This window comes from Dipteris shenzhenensis, chromosome 1 (assembly GCF_047967505.1).
Source record: "Dipteris shenzhenensis isolate YYH24624 ecotype China chromosome 1, Dip_SZ_1.0, whole genome shotgun sequence".
Classification (NCBI taxonomy): Eukaryota; Viridiplantae; Streptophyta; class Polypodiopsida; order Gleicheniales; family Dipteridaceae; genus Dipteris; species Dipteris shenzhenensis.
Genome location: NC_141596.1, coordinates 35,270,338 through 35,284,434, shown reverse-complemented (window position 1 = coordinate 35,284,434; position 14,097 = coordinate 35,270,338). Strand labels below are relative to the sequence as shown.

Sequence of the window (14,097 nt, the reverse complement as noted above, 5' to 3'; positions counted from 1 at the left end):
ATGCGAGCTGGTTCGAGGAAGGAAAGCAAAGTTGGAGCAGGAGAGAAGAAATCCGGCAAAGCTAGCAGCCTTTGAGCAATAGAGAAGAAATCCGGCAAAGCAGAGAAGAAATCCGGCAAAAAATGCTCAATAATCGTCGGAGAGAGACGGAGGAAAATCATCATCATCGACAAAATCTATAACGTACAGGGATGAGGTTCTCGAGAATTGCTGATTTTGCTGCTGTACGTTGATGATGAGCTGCTTTCTTCTTCTTCTTCTTCTTCTTCTTCTTCTTCGGCCAATCTTTTCATTGAAGCGGGAACCTTCAAGTTTTTTTCAAAAATCTCGCGGGTTCCCCTTTTCGCTTTCCCCTTCTTCCTCCTCCTCGATTACCATTTTCGGCTCCCCTCACTCTCCTGTCCTCTTCCTCTTTCTTGCTCCCCTTCCATCTTGCCTTGCATTGCAGCACAAATTTCTCCACCTTTTTGCTGCTCGCAGGCATGTCTTCCAAGGAGAAGGGCGTCAACGTGCAAGTTCTTCTTCGTTGCAGGTCCTCTTTCTCTCTCTCTCTCTCTCTCTCTCTCTCTCTCATCTCTTCCCTCTCGATGTCTTCTTTGTCTTCACGGCAGCCCCCCAATTCGATCGCTTCGATCCTTTCACAGCTCGATTTCTTGCATTTCTACCTTCTGTCGATTGTTTCTCCGCTCCCATTCGGCCTCCCGTTCCTCCATTTGTTATTCCCGTTCGATTTCGTAGCTCCGAAAATCTTGTATCAGTCCTAGCTCGCATCACCGCATTGATCTGGAGATTTCGATCTTTCATCTTCTCCGTCACACAGTGAACGGTGGCCGTTTCTGCTCATTCATTCCTTCCACACACAAATTTAAACGTTTCTGCGCTTCCATTCCTTCCACAGCACATCGCACACGTTTCTGGACATTTATTCCAATCGTGATCGTCTCTCCCACAGACAATCTCGAACGTTTCTGCAATGATCGGCAACTTTTCTAGATGCTTACACTTTCAATGCATTCATTCCTTCTCCGCCCTGAACAATGGCCCAACATTTCTTTTGCCCACTGCTTGATGTTTCTCCTTCCTCCATTCCCCCTATTTTGGCCTCACTTTATTTTCCCCTCGCAGACCCTTCAACGACGACGAACTCCGGTCGAACGCTCCTCAGGTCGTCTCCTGTCATGACCAGCAACGTGAGGTTTCTGTCTCCCAAAACATTGCGGGCAAACAACACGACCGCACCTTCACGTTTGACAAGGTGAACTATACTCCGTTTGCGGGATTGCTGTGTGCAATGCCCATTGGCGAAGCCCTTGCTCAATTTTTGTCTTGCATCCTCTGTAACAATCTTCGGTCATTGTACGACGCTCTTACTCTTTTACGCTTTTGAGGCCATGTAACGGTTCTTCTACAAAATATCTGTGCGCCAGGTTTTTGGTCCCCAATCTCAGCAAAAGGATCTTTACAACCAAGCAATCGTGCCAATTGTGAATGAAGTCCTGGAAGGTTTCAATTGCACCATTTTTGCGTATGGTCAGACTGGCACGGGGAAGACCTACACGATGGAAGGAGCAGGCAGAAAAGCCAGAGTAAGCAAAATCGCAATCGTATTATGTATTTTGAGAACTACCTTGGACCATGCTTCAAAGTTGCTTTAAGATAAAGATTTGCCTAAGGCATTTGCAAACTGACCGCAGCATTGTCTCTGCTGCCAGCCAGCTTACGTTATCGATACTATTGATTCTGTAGAACGCGGAGCTTCCCCCCGACGCTGGCGTTATTCCCAGGGCGATCAAGCAGATATTTGAAACTCTGGAGCTTCAGAATGCTGAATACAGCGTGAAAGTTACTTTTTTGGAGCTCTACAATGAGGAAATAACCGATTTGTTGGCACCCGAAGAAATGTGTAAAGTGCCTGACGACAAGCGAAGGCCTATAGCGCTGATGGAAGACGGGAAAGGAGGAGTCCTTGTACGTGGTCTTGAAGAGGAGATTGTCACGAATTCAACGGAGATCTTCAATCTTCTTGATAGGGGTTCAGCGAAAAGACGCACTGCAGAGACGCTACTAAACAAGCAGTCCAGGTGATTAAGCGAATCTCATACTTTTTATCACGTGGAAAATTTTCAGCTATAAGGTTTACAACAGAGTCGGGTGTGCTTCATTAAATTTGAAGCAACGACAGAGCTTCCACGCGAAGATTTTCTCTTTGATTTCAATAGTTACGGATTTGATACTCTTCAAATCACTCTCGATGTTTGTTGAGTTTGATGACTCTGAATAGAGATGTAATACTTTGCCAGTCGATCACACTCAATATTCTCCATAACTATACACATCAAAGAAGCAACACCAGAGGGCGAGGAGTTGATCAAATGTGGTAAATTAAATTTGGTGGACTTAGCTGGCTCAGAAAACATTTGTCGTTCTGGTGCTAGAGAGGTTAGTCGATGACTTTTCTTATGGCGCGTATCTTCCAAATATTTTGTAACTTGGCAAACACCTTTGGGGCATGTCACGAGAGAAATTTTGAAATTTTAATTGTGCAGGGTCGTGCAAGAGAAGCAGGAGAAATCAATAAGAGCCTCCTCACACTGGGCCGTGTTATAACAAGTCTTGTCGAGCATTTGGGGCACGTTCCTTACAGGTGATATGAGGTCCTCTGCAGAAAACATGTGATCGCTGCAATTATGTTGGATTGTTTGGCGGCAGTGACAATTAGTCCCTAACTTTCTTGTGTGCCCTTATGACAGGGATAGTAAGCTCACCAGATTGTTGAGAGATTCTTTAGGTGGCAGGACGAAAACTTGCATAATAGCAACCGTCTCCCCCTCTGTTCACTGCCTGGAGGAAACTTTGAGTACTTTGGACTATGCTCAACGTGCCAAGAGTATAAAAAACAGGCCAGAGGTGAGAGTGATACCCTCTCTGAATTGCTGAGATTTTTGCTGGTGGTTTGTAAAATCAGCCACCTTTGTAACTTGCACAATCATCCTTTCAAAGCCCATTTGCATTCTCCAAATATGTTAACGTCAGTTTTCATGAAGTTTTCTGCCTCTTCTTCACATCTTGAATACTGATGTATCTTGTATAAAACTTGATTAGGTTAACCAGAAGATGATGAAGGCCACTCTCATCAAAGAACTTTATGGTGAAATTGACAGGTTAAAGGCAGGTAAATGAGACTTCTAGTCATTAGAAAAGAAAATTTAAGTTTTTAAAATCAATATGTTGGAGATTCTATGCTTTCCTATGCTACGGATCAGAAGTGATGAATAAAATAATTTGGGGTTTTTGGTTCTTGGCTGTGACTTTTCTTGCAGAGGTACATGCAGCACGTGAAAAGAGCGGTATCTACATCCCTCGGGATCGCTTTTACCAGGAAGAAGCAGAGAAAAAGGTGTGTTGACTATTGAACAATTTGCCCTCTCCCCCAAACTTTTTGGAGTTTTAGCCAAAGAGTGGTAGCTCAAATAATTGAGACAAACCTCCACAACTAGCCTGACAGCAGCTCTATTCCCATGGGGAGTGGAGTTTCCTACAAAATAAGACTTTCCTTATTGTATTTTAATTTTGAGTGACCTGTCTGAAATGGCTTTGGGTTTTACTTGACTCAGGTTTCTATTTTCTTGGTGGATTTTTTCAGGGAATGGCTGAAAAGATTGAGCGTATGGAGGATGAATTGGAATCCAACCGTAAGGTATAGCCCGTCAGATTATGCTGGAAAATGCAAATGGTTTTGGTAGTATATGGCATTTTGAGCCAGGACTGAAGGGAAGGGTATTCATCAAGAATATGTGAGACGATATATGGGTGTAGTCAGACAATGGTTGAAAAGATTTCATATAAGGAGGATGGGTTGAATCCAGCCATAAGGTGCCCATTGGGAAATCAAATGCTTATATAAAGTGTTTATAAAGCTTTCATGTTATATATGCATGCATGCATGTATTTACCTTCATACATGCATACACTTGTCACACATAAATATCTACATGTATGTGTGCATATGTGTAAGGGTATATACCTGGAGCACAAGTTTGGTGCCCAGTATGGTCACCATCTGGATATTGCTAGAAACTTGAAAGTGCAAATGCTTCTTATTGGATAGTAATTCTAATGCTGCAGTGCAAGGAGAAGTGCCTAGGATGATCCCTATCAAGAATATATTAAAAAATACCTCAATATTTGTCAGAATATGTAAGCAAAGGAAAACGTTTTCTTGATATTGTAATGTATGTTAAAGCTGAAATGCAATGGGGTGTCACTGAGAATATGTTAGAAATTTAAATGTGATACTGTGGAAAATGTGCAGCTATTGGATGAGGCACAAGCACGATCTGAGTTGGAGCATGAACTTTGTGAAGAAATGAGTACTCAGCTAAGCCTGAAGCAGGTGTAGAGACACTATTTCCACTAATTATCTATCGTATACCTGTTTTTTCAGTTGATTTCTCTGCAGCTGGTGATGCCCATTACTGGCAAGTAACTTTGAAGTTTTGGAAACTTTGCAGAAAGAACTTGAGGAAAAACAGCAGACCATTAGCGAAGTCCAGGAGGATCTCAGACAGGCAAACGATAAGATTGATGAAAAGGAATTTATCATCTTGAACCAAAAGCAATCAGGTTAGCAGAAAATTAGTATGAATGATTAGTCTTTTTAGACCTAAATAATATTTCATATCTTCAGATCTAAACAATATTTCACAGATATGAACCCTTACACATGTCTTTATTGCTTGCCTAAAGCAGAAGCCGCTCTTCTCGAAAAGACCATCTTTTTACACTCAAACTTAGAGCAGACTGTTCAAGATGTGACTGGTCTATTTGCAAAAATTGGTAAATCTATCTTCCCTACCATGCATGTCGTCTGATGCACAGTTGGCATCCTAGGCACAAATTTTCTTACTTGGGTTTCATATTTGTTGTCTTGAAGAGCGGAAAGAGCGAGTTGAAGCTGGAAACATAAAGTTGGTTCAAAACTTTCAATCAGAACTTACCCAACGGTTGGAAGTTCTCAGGAAAGCTGTGTCCACATCTGTGAAACATCAAGAAGAACAGCTCACATCCTTTGAAGGACAGCTTCAAGCATTTATGTCTTCAAAAAAAAGTGTATTTATCACCCAATTTGTAATTGAAAACCTCATTTAATATGTTTGGTGCAATAGGCATATAGGACCTTTTTCAAGAAGCAGTGGAGAGGAGGGATCATTGTAGATCATCTGTTTGATTTGGAAGTTTCACTGCAGTCTGCAGATGAACTGAAAAGGAAAGTGGAGGATTTGAAAATACTGTATTTTTCCCGCCTTGAAGGCCTGCATGAGCTGGCCCACTCGCATGAAAGAAGTGCAAATTTGATGCTTGACAGAGTTGCTTGTACAACTTCTGACCATGCCAAGGCACTGCAGGATGTAAGGAGGCTTACTATATATGTACTCGCTCTTGCAAAACATAGAATGATTAAAAGAAGCCATTGTCAATCATAGTAGCATTTATTCAACCTCTTGGTATTCTTCGGCTGTGCAGTTGTTACGTGATGCTGTACTAGAGGCAGAGTTGGTCCTGCGGGACCTGGAAAGTACTCTCTTAAAACAACAAAAGGAAATAGCAGCTTTTGCTCAGCAGCAGAGGGAGGTAGGCTGAAACTTGAAAGCCCTGCTTGTATATGTTCTCACCTATAGTTTGTACATAAACAAAGTGGCCATGTTGATGAGGAAGCTGAAGCTGTGAGTTTCGATGAGTAATGAAAGATATCCAATTGAAGAGTTGTACCTTGACTTTGCAGGAAGCACATAACAATCTACAGACGACTAATGAGTTTTCAAGGGCCACATTGGATGCCTTTGATGAACTCGGAAAACAAGCTGCTGAGCTTAGTCGCTGTATTGATGAGAGTAGTTTGGCTCAAGAAGACAGTCTGGCAGCATTTGCAAGAACATTTGAGGTTTATTTTGCTTTTTTCTTTTGATACCATAGCTATATGCATGAAATGCAATATTAAAAAAGGGATAACGGCTGAGTGGTTGGCTTATAGGAACAGGCTAGGGAAGAAGAACAACAAATGCTGCAAAGCATCTCTGAGCTTTTTGCAAAGGCAAAAGCTCAAAAGTCTGCTCTGGTATGTGCTAAATTTGATACATCTTACCTAAGACTGTTTTGTATTGATTTTTAAACTCCTTCATTGGTGGACTCTTAATCTTGTCACCAAATTGATTACCATTCATGTAATATTCGTCTTAGCAAACAGCTTCAGCAGTATATTCTTTGTTTGTTTCATATGTGTGGCTAACTTGCTCCATACTCCAGGTGCATGCCACAGTTTCAACTTTAAGAGAACGGGGTACATTGGAAAGACGGCTTTTGCAAGATGGCATGAAAAGGGTAGGGAATCTAGCATGCAAAACTCAAAGCCAATGGGAGTCCTATATTAAACAGGCTGAAGACAGTAAGGTTGAGGCGTCTGGTGAGATAGCAGCAAGACACTGTCACATGGAAGCACTTCTTCAAAATTGGTATGGGATAGGCTGTTGTACTCTCTCTCTCTCTCTCTCTCTCTCTCTCACACACACACACACACACACACGTGCGCGCGCGTGCGCGCTCGCATGCAGAAAAACCCTTGCATGCACTCATGCTTGTGTTCATACCTCACTAAAACCCCCTTCTTGCTACCCCCTTTCTTTTATCTCTTTCTTCCTTGGCTCTTTCCCAATTGAGTAAAGATCTTAAGCAAAGTTAACTATGATGTCACCCTCGTTTTAAGGGTCCCATTTCTGTCAAGGGACAATCTTTATATCGATTACGAGAAAATAATTTTTGTGTGAATAGGAAATCGTGTGGGGCAATACATAACCGCTGTCCACCAACACATGCACAATCCTGCCATTAATCATCTCAGTTAATCTAATAGTATTAGCGCTTTTGGCACCCATCAGGGCATGCATGGAAATAGTATAAAGTGTTGGCTGGGCATCCCAATAAACCTCATCCTCGTTCACGGGAGCATTACCACCTGCATCTTCATGTGCATAAAAAGGTACCGCATCCTGATGCTCCACAAAAAAGAGTGTTGGCCTACGGCCTCTCATGCCACCAGTGGGCAGAATCTCATACGAATGCGAAGCATGAGTGTCATGCGTAGTAGCACCACTAGGATCAAAAGGAAAGTCGGTGCCGTTCGTGGCTCCAGTGTCAGGAGCCCCATCTGCATCATGTGTATTTGCCATCTCATCCTGAGACGTATCCAAAGAACCTGAGGCATCAAACAATTCCTCGTCATCTGAAAGGTCAATGATCATGTTGAGCTTGGCAGTACCACTGTTGCGCATCTTGCACACATTCTTGTGCTCAGGAGTCCATTTCTCGCCACATTTAAAACATAAGTTGGCCTTCTTTCTGCTGTCCATTATTGCCCATGTATGCTGTTTTATCTCAGCCTGCTCATTTCCAGCAGTAGGCTTGCCTCCAGGCTTGGCATCAGGATACTTGTAAGGCTTGGCATACGGCATCTTACTACCCGAGACAGTAGGAAAGCGAGGAAATGGTGCTGCTGCAGATTTCTTGTCAGTCCACTCAGCAAACTTAGGCTTCGACTCAGTGTCATACCCCACAGCATGCGAGCTGCCCATGGCATTTCTGTGCTTGCTAGCATATTTAGGCTCGAATACTTTTGCAAGCTGAGTTGCCCTTTGAATTGTTTGAGGGTTATGTGCCTTCACATTTGCAACGAGAGAAGAACTTTACCCATGGATGAAACGCAGTAGCTTTCTCGTTTCAGATACGTCTTGCACAAACAGGGAAAGCCTCCAAAAGCGTTGCAAGTACTCTTGGACCGTACCCGTCTGTGACAAGGCATAAAATTCAGCCAAGTATTGATCCAATACAAGTGGAGATACAAATGTAGTGACCATCAATTCTTTGAAACCCTTCCAAGTGGTTGGTTTCTGAGGCGAATCCCTCATGTATCGCCACCGTGTGTGGGCATAGTCTTGCATATGCATACCTGCATAATGCGGTCCTCCTCAGACTTGGGGTAGAAGTGGAAATAGTCTTCGAGCTTCGTGAGCCACTCCTCCAACTCATTGGGAGTGCGAGTGTCCCCTTTAAAGTTATGCACTGTGAGTTTGTCCTTCATATCCTTGGCTGCATAATTCTTGTGTGTAACCTCCAGAAGTGTGGGCATCATCACGCTTGAGGTTCACATAATCGGAGAAGGGCATCTCAAGTTTGATGGCCTCAGGTAGGGCCCTGTATGAATGCAAAGAATATGCCAACATGTCAACAAAAGTGGCTTGCTGCCCATCACCAACCCTTTGCTGTGTAGAAGCTGTTGCCATTTGATGTATTGGTTGTGTCTGGCTATATGTGCTTGCTGGCGGAGCGATAGGTGCATGAACTTCGGGCTGGGTCTCTTTGCCAAATGCATCTCTCTGAAATGATGGCATACCAAAGGGCTGAGAAGAGGACTGACCTCTCTCCCAGGGGTGTGGCCTGCCATATAAACCCAAGCTAACTCCAGGCATACTCGGTGGTGCGGTGAAAGGAGCACTAGCCGGATGTACCCCAACGGGTCGGCCCAAAAGAGACGGCTCAGCTTGCATAGATGCAGAAAGCTGAGAGCCAAAAGATGGCTTGACATCTTGCAAGGTGCTCTGTGGCACAGAAAATGCATCATCTAGGTCCAGATAATCCCCAAGCTGGGATACATGCAATGGTCCAGAAGACTGATGCTCATAGGCACGACAGGCATCTCCCATAAAACCCCTGCGTGGAGCAGATAAAACATCTTGATTGTTTGAATGGTCCCCTTGTTGGGGTGCGGGTTGCTTACCCTTATCCTGCATAGCAATGGCAGATGTGATTTGTTAACCAATCTGCTGTCTCATCTGGACAAGAGCCGTATCTTGCATAGCCATGGCTGTGGTAAGCTGCTGGCTGAACTCCTAGAAAGGACCCTAGAGCATAGAGAAAAGGGCATCCAGAAACTACGTCTGCATTGCTTGCACTTCCCGTGATGCAGGAGAGAGAGGTTGTGGTGGAACCTCTGCACCACCAGTGGATGCAATCATTGTTGCTCATATTGAGTAGCCTCATCAGAGTCATGTGATATATCAAGAGGAGCACGCTTCAGTGCCATTGTAACTGGTCTTGGAGAGAGCTCGAATATAGGCAAGGAGAAATTGATAACAAAAACCTTGTTGTAATGAGCCCTTGAGATAGTGTGTGGAAAACACGAAAATGTCGATGGAGAGGCTCAGAAGAAAGGTCGTCGAAGAAGCTTCAAAACGGAGCCAAAATGGCTCCAAACGGGCTCTGAAAGGCCCCTAAGAAGAGGTTGAAAGTGAACTATTTACTTTTTTTTTTTTTTTTGGGAGGGAGGGGGTCCCTAAGTCACCTACATCAATAACCTAAGACTCCTAAGGTAGATAGGATTGTTGGTTAGTCTAACCTAACCAAACCAAACTAACTAAAACTAAACAAGGTAACTCAACCCACTAACTAGCTAGATCTAACCAAACCTAAACTAACCTAACCAACCAACTAACCTAGCTAATTGAACCTTAGGAAGCTGAGGTTTTTGTTGCAGGCATTGCTTGGTGATGGGGCGACGCGACGACGGCGACGGGGCGGGATGTGGCGTGGATGGTTGAGGCAAGCACAAACGACGAAGGTTGGTTGGCTGAGGCAAGCGGGGACGACGGGGGAGCAAGGACGCGGGTGATGGGAACCTCCTTGAGGCTATGGTGGTTGACATACGGAGGGCCTGAGCGACAGACTAAGGGCTTGAGCGACCGAATAGCTATACCTGTTGTTTAGCTTGATAGTTTAGTTCGTTGATGGCTTAGTTCGTCGCTAGTTGTGCAAAGCTTACAGCCTTGAGACTGTTGAAGATGAAGATTTGTCGACAGGTAGGCTCATGAAAGTTCCTGCTAGCCATGCTTTGTTCGGTTGAAGGAGAGGCTAGTGTCTCTAAGACATCCTTCTAGAGCGTCGTTCTAGTTCAAGCTCTTCTAGTTCATCATATATGTCTCCTTTGATTCGGCTTGGTAAAGGGATAGGTTGCTCAATTGTCCCTTCTCTTGTATAGCATCCTGTAGCGTTGCTTCCCTTTGGTTTGTTTGTTAGCATTGCTACAGCTGCGATGCATTGTTGGTGAGCCCTATTGCGTGCAGTCTGTGGCCAGAGTCAAGGCTCTGATACCAATGTAATGAAAGGGGAAAGGGCAGATTAGAGAGGAGGAGGGAGAGGGGAAAGGGGGAGAATGAGAGGAAGGGGGTAGAAGGAGGGGAAGAGAGAGAGGAAGAGTGAGATTGGGAGAGAGAGTAGGTAGCACGTACGAGGAAGGAGGAGGGAGTAGATAGGATTAGATGTCACATCAAAAAGGTACATAGTAGGGATGGAGACTTATATAGTCCCTCCACATTTCCCCCCCTAAAGGGCCTCTAACTTGGCCTCTTTTTCCCCTTCATTACAAGCAGAAGAGGTGGTTGGCTGCAGTCCAATCCTATGATTTTGACATTGAGTACAGAAAAGGGAAGGAAAATGTGGTTTGCAGATGCCTTGTTCAAGTTGTGGACTTGCAATTTGTCTGCTATCTCTACAGTGGATTCATGGCATTCAAGAAGAGTATATGCGGAATTCTAAAGCAGCTCCCATATTGTCAGATTTGCAAAAGCCTTCTAGTCGGGGTCATCCGGATTTCAAATTGCATAATGGGCTGTTGTGGTGCCAAGACAGGATTTCTTTAGTGCCAGACTCAAAATACGGCCAATCAGTTTTGCAAGAAATGCACTCCTCTCCCATGGCGGGACATGCGGGTATCACTAAAACATATGAAAGAATCAAGGGGAAGGCATGTGGAAAGATGTGGTTAACTTGAATGCTTGCCTTGCCAACATAATAAAGTGAACAGCAAAATACTTGCAGGTCTCTTGCAGCCATTACCCATTCTAGAGGGCAAATGGACGCACATAGCAATGGATTTCACCATAGGATTGCCTTCTACAGAGAGGGGATGGGACATCATCTTTGTTGTGGCGGATAGAATGACAAAACATGCCCATTTCATACCCGGTATTCAGCATCATAGGTTGCTTGGCAATTCATTGAACTTGTCTTTAAGCATCATGGTTTCCCTTAGGAAATTGTCAGTGACAGAGATGCGAAGTTTATGGGTCACTTTTGGGAGGAGATATTTACAGCAGTAGGTACTTTACTCTACACCTAGCACTGCTTACTAGCCTAGGCCAATGGCTGTGATGCCATGTGGCCAAGTGGGCCAGCAAAAGCTTGCAAACAAGGGCCCTTTATAGAGCCCCCCTTCAGTCGGCTGGTAGGGAGGACTCCAGTAGGCCCACTAGGGGCTGCTTGGTTGGCTATTTTGAAGGGACCTCCACAAGGCGCATCACCTCAAGCAGCAGGAACCAGCAGATTGGAGCAACCAAAGAACCCTCTCTTGGGCCTACATTTAGGAGGGAACCAGAAGCTGCAGACAAAGAGCTTGGAGGGCTGTCCACCTAGGCTGACTACCCGGGCAGTAAGGTGGAGGGATCATTGGACAGAGAGCATGCGGGCTCAAAGGTCTAGAGGTGCCAGGTAGATAGTCGGTTGCTGTTGAGATCTTGGCTGCTCCCTTATTTTTTAAGTTGCTGCACTCTAAAACAGCAAACCCACATTGAATTTTTACTTGCTGCTATTGAAGACGACGGGCCGAAAGTATGAGTCTTGTAAGAACTCCTCATAGAAACACAAAACACTCACACGTGTGATCGGTATGTATGTTCACAAGAAATAAATAAGCATCTGGAAAAATGTGTAGGTATGTTTTGTGGATATGTTACAAACTGCTCTGTGTGTGTGTGTGTGTTTGTGACACAGAGAGAGAGAGAGAGAGAGAGAGATTTTTAAAGCTGTGTAATAAGGGATTATCTCTACAAAGAGGATCCCACAAACAGATGCTACATGCAATGGTATAACTGCCAAGTTTTGGCTCTATCGACTTGTTTTCCTGATGCAGTATGAAAGAAACAAACGATGCTTCAGAGACATGGAAACAGGCTCAATGTTCTGTAAATCATTATGTAAAAAGTCATATCCCAGTGATTGAATCAATCGTCAGGTTCAATCTCCCTGGTCCCTTTATTTATAATTTTTTCTGAGTGTGTCTTCTGACTTACAGATTCTGAAACATCCTTGCAAAATCTTGCTGGGATAGCTGATTTTTCCGTGTAAACTGGCTAACACAATCGTGTGCAGGGAAGCTAAGGACATCAATGCAAATCTAAGAACCGACCTTGAACGCGCATGTTCTGGAGCTGAAAATGAAGTGGAGTCTTGCAATAACTGTTTACTTGTAGACATGCAAGGTGCTTACAGATCATCATGAACATGTTGGTTAAGGATTGTGAACATTCTGTGATTTACATCTGACATCACTCAACTGCCTGCAGACACTGTCAATCGCGAAAATGAAGCAGAGTCTGGACTGCAGAGTAGTATTGCTTCCCAATTGCAAGCGCTTGCTAACCTTCGGAGCTGCCACCACACTAAAGTTGAAGAGATGCAAAGATTTTCAGCTGGTTGCTTTGAAGAAAGTTACAGAGTATGTCGTTTGATCTTCTCAAGTTTTTAGCTGAAGTCATCATGATGAATTTCTCAGCAGTCTAACGTTTGGATCTTTTACGTTTCTATTTAATAGCCTGACCTCCGTATTGACTGTTTCATAGGAGGATCCCACGACGAACCAAACACCTAAGAGACGACCTATAGATGTGCCAACTAAAACCTCTATTGAAAAACTGTGCGCTCCTGCGGCAGAGGTCCTTGTAAAGAAATACAGAGGAAGGATCGGTGTTTCCAAAGAAGAGGATGGCGTCATGGAACGAGAAAACGTCACAACTAGAGATTTCACAACCAAGCCCTTACCATTTAATGAAGCTCCTGTAGTTCGGATACCTCTGTCAAGGCTAAATTAAACTCGAGCAGATAAAATTAAATAGTCCGCTGAAACCTGGTATTTATAGGGTTCCTGTATCTGTACTACAACTGACCCCTACAGAGCAACGGCCTGCCATCGCCCGAGGGCTACAATTTCCAAGCTCCACTATGTAAATGTTCGTTATGTCCTTGAAATCCACATTTCATTGATGCCTCTTTAGTGATGATGTTGGAGATGAATGCATTAAACACTCCATAAAGTTCAGCGATTTTTGGCCTGCCCGATGTTGGGATTGAAAAGTGAATTGTGCCTATTGGTCCACATTGAACATATTATTTGAACTTCCAACTCTCTCTCTCTCTCTCTCTCTCTCTCTCTCATCTGAACATGCATGCCCTCACTTGCTCCTAATTAGCTTCCAATTTCCAAATTCACAGTCCACCAAATATCCCAATTCACATCACATCCTAGCTTTGGAGCACAATGTCTTGCCTCGCCTCACACCTCATAATGTACCACCTCCATATTTAGCAAGGGACTCCTAGTGACTCTCATCAATCAATGTCTTCTTGTCAAAGGCGTGTGGTTTCATTGCCTTTGCTTCCTTCAATTTGTGACTAAAGACATTAGCAGCAACATATTTAAGTTGAGGAAGTGACTAATAAATTGAAATTCGATACTCGGCAGAATGTGGTGTTGCTTTTGCTTGTGGCTTTGCCAACCTTTTGGGCAAGCCTTATGAATGATAAAAGTCATTCATTTCTTTCACTTGTATTTTTTGGCCCCCTTGAAGGGGAGGACTAAGTAAAGGCGATGCTCCAAGAAGTAAAAAAGCCCACATTTGCTTTTCTTAATTTCAAAAATAAATAGGTGGCATGTGATCTCCAACCTTTCCTCTCTCTCTCTCTCTCTCTCTCCCCCCTCTTCTCCTTGGTGCGGATCCAAGTCATCTCTCTCTTGTTCTCACTCTCTCCCTCTCTTTTCCTTTTTGTAGGGCAGGCCACTTGAAGGGCATCAGGCATACACAGGAAGGCGGTGATGCATCATCAGTCTATTCGGAAGACTTGTTGGTCATGGACTCTATATATGTTGGAGAGGTTGGGTCAATCGAGAAGGTGTGAACTCCCTTTGTGAGCCATGCAACCATCCCCAAAGTGAAGTCA

General features: G+C 44.0%; 1 protein-coding gene across 2 annotated transcripts; it reads left to right on the top strand.

The window, feature by feature from the left end:
• The first annotated feature begins 314 nt into the window (after positions 1-314).
• Positions 315-13,229, top strand: LOC147905748 (kinesin-like protein KIN-5D). 2 transcript variants are annotated; one of them, XM_087374396.1, is made up of 23 exons: positions 315-532; positions 1,126-1,255; positions 1,428-1,586; positions 1,747-2,081; positions 2,301-2,439; positions 2,547-2,644; positions 2,751-2,907; positions 3,103-3,172; positions 3,321-3,397; positions 3,644-3,697; positions 4,313-4,393; positions 4,512-4,623; positions 4,750-4,836; positions 4,934-5,109; positions 5,247-5,408; positions 5,524-5,631; positions 5,783-5,941; positions 6,038-6,115; positions 6,304-6,509; positions 12,014-12,115; positions 12,253-12,362; positions 12,447-12,598; positions 12,723-13,229. In XM_087374396.1, the coding sequence occupies exons 1-23, from the start codon at positions 483-485 to the stop codon at positions 12,969-12,971; spliced, it is 3,051 nt and encodes a 1,016-aa protein (XP_087230522.1). In that variant the 5' UTR covers positions 315-482; the 3' UTR covers positions 12,972-13,229. The 2 variants fall into 2 exon arrangements, with proteins under 2 accessions (XP_087230522.1, XP_087230518.1); XM_087374392.1 differs by having other exon boundaries at positions 6,032-6,115.
• Positions 13,230-14,097: the final 868 nt, after the last annotated feature.

Coding starts and splice junctions, on each gene's coding strand:
- LOC147905748 (XM_087374392.1), top strand. CDS start 483: ATGTCTTCCAAGGAGAAGGGCGTCAACGTGCAAGTTCTTCTTCGTTGC. Junction 1,256..1,427: donor GCACCTTCACGTTTGACAAG/GTGAACTATACT, acceptor TCTGTGCGCCAG/GTTTTTGGTCCCCAATCTCA. Junction 5,110..5,246: donor TTATGTCTTCAAAAAAAAGT/GTATTTATCACC, acceptor GTTTCACTGCAG/TCTGCAGATGAACTGAAAAG.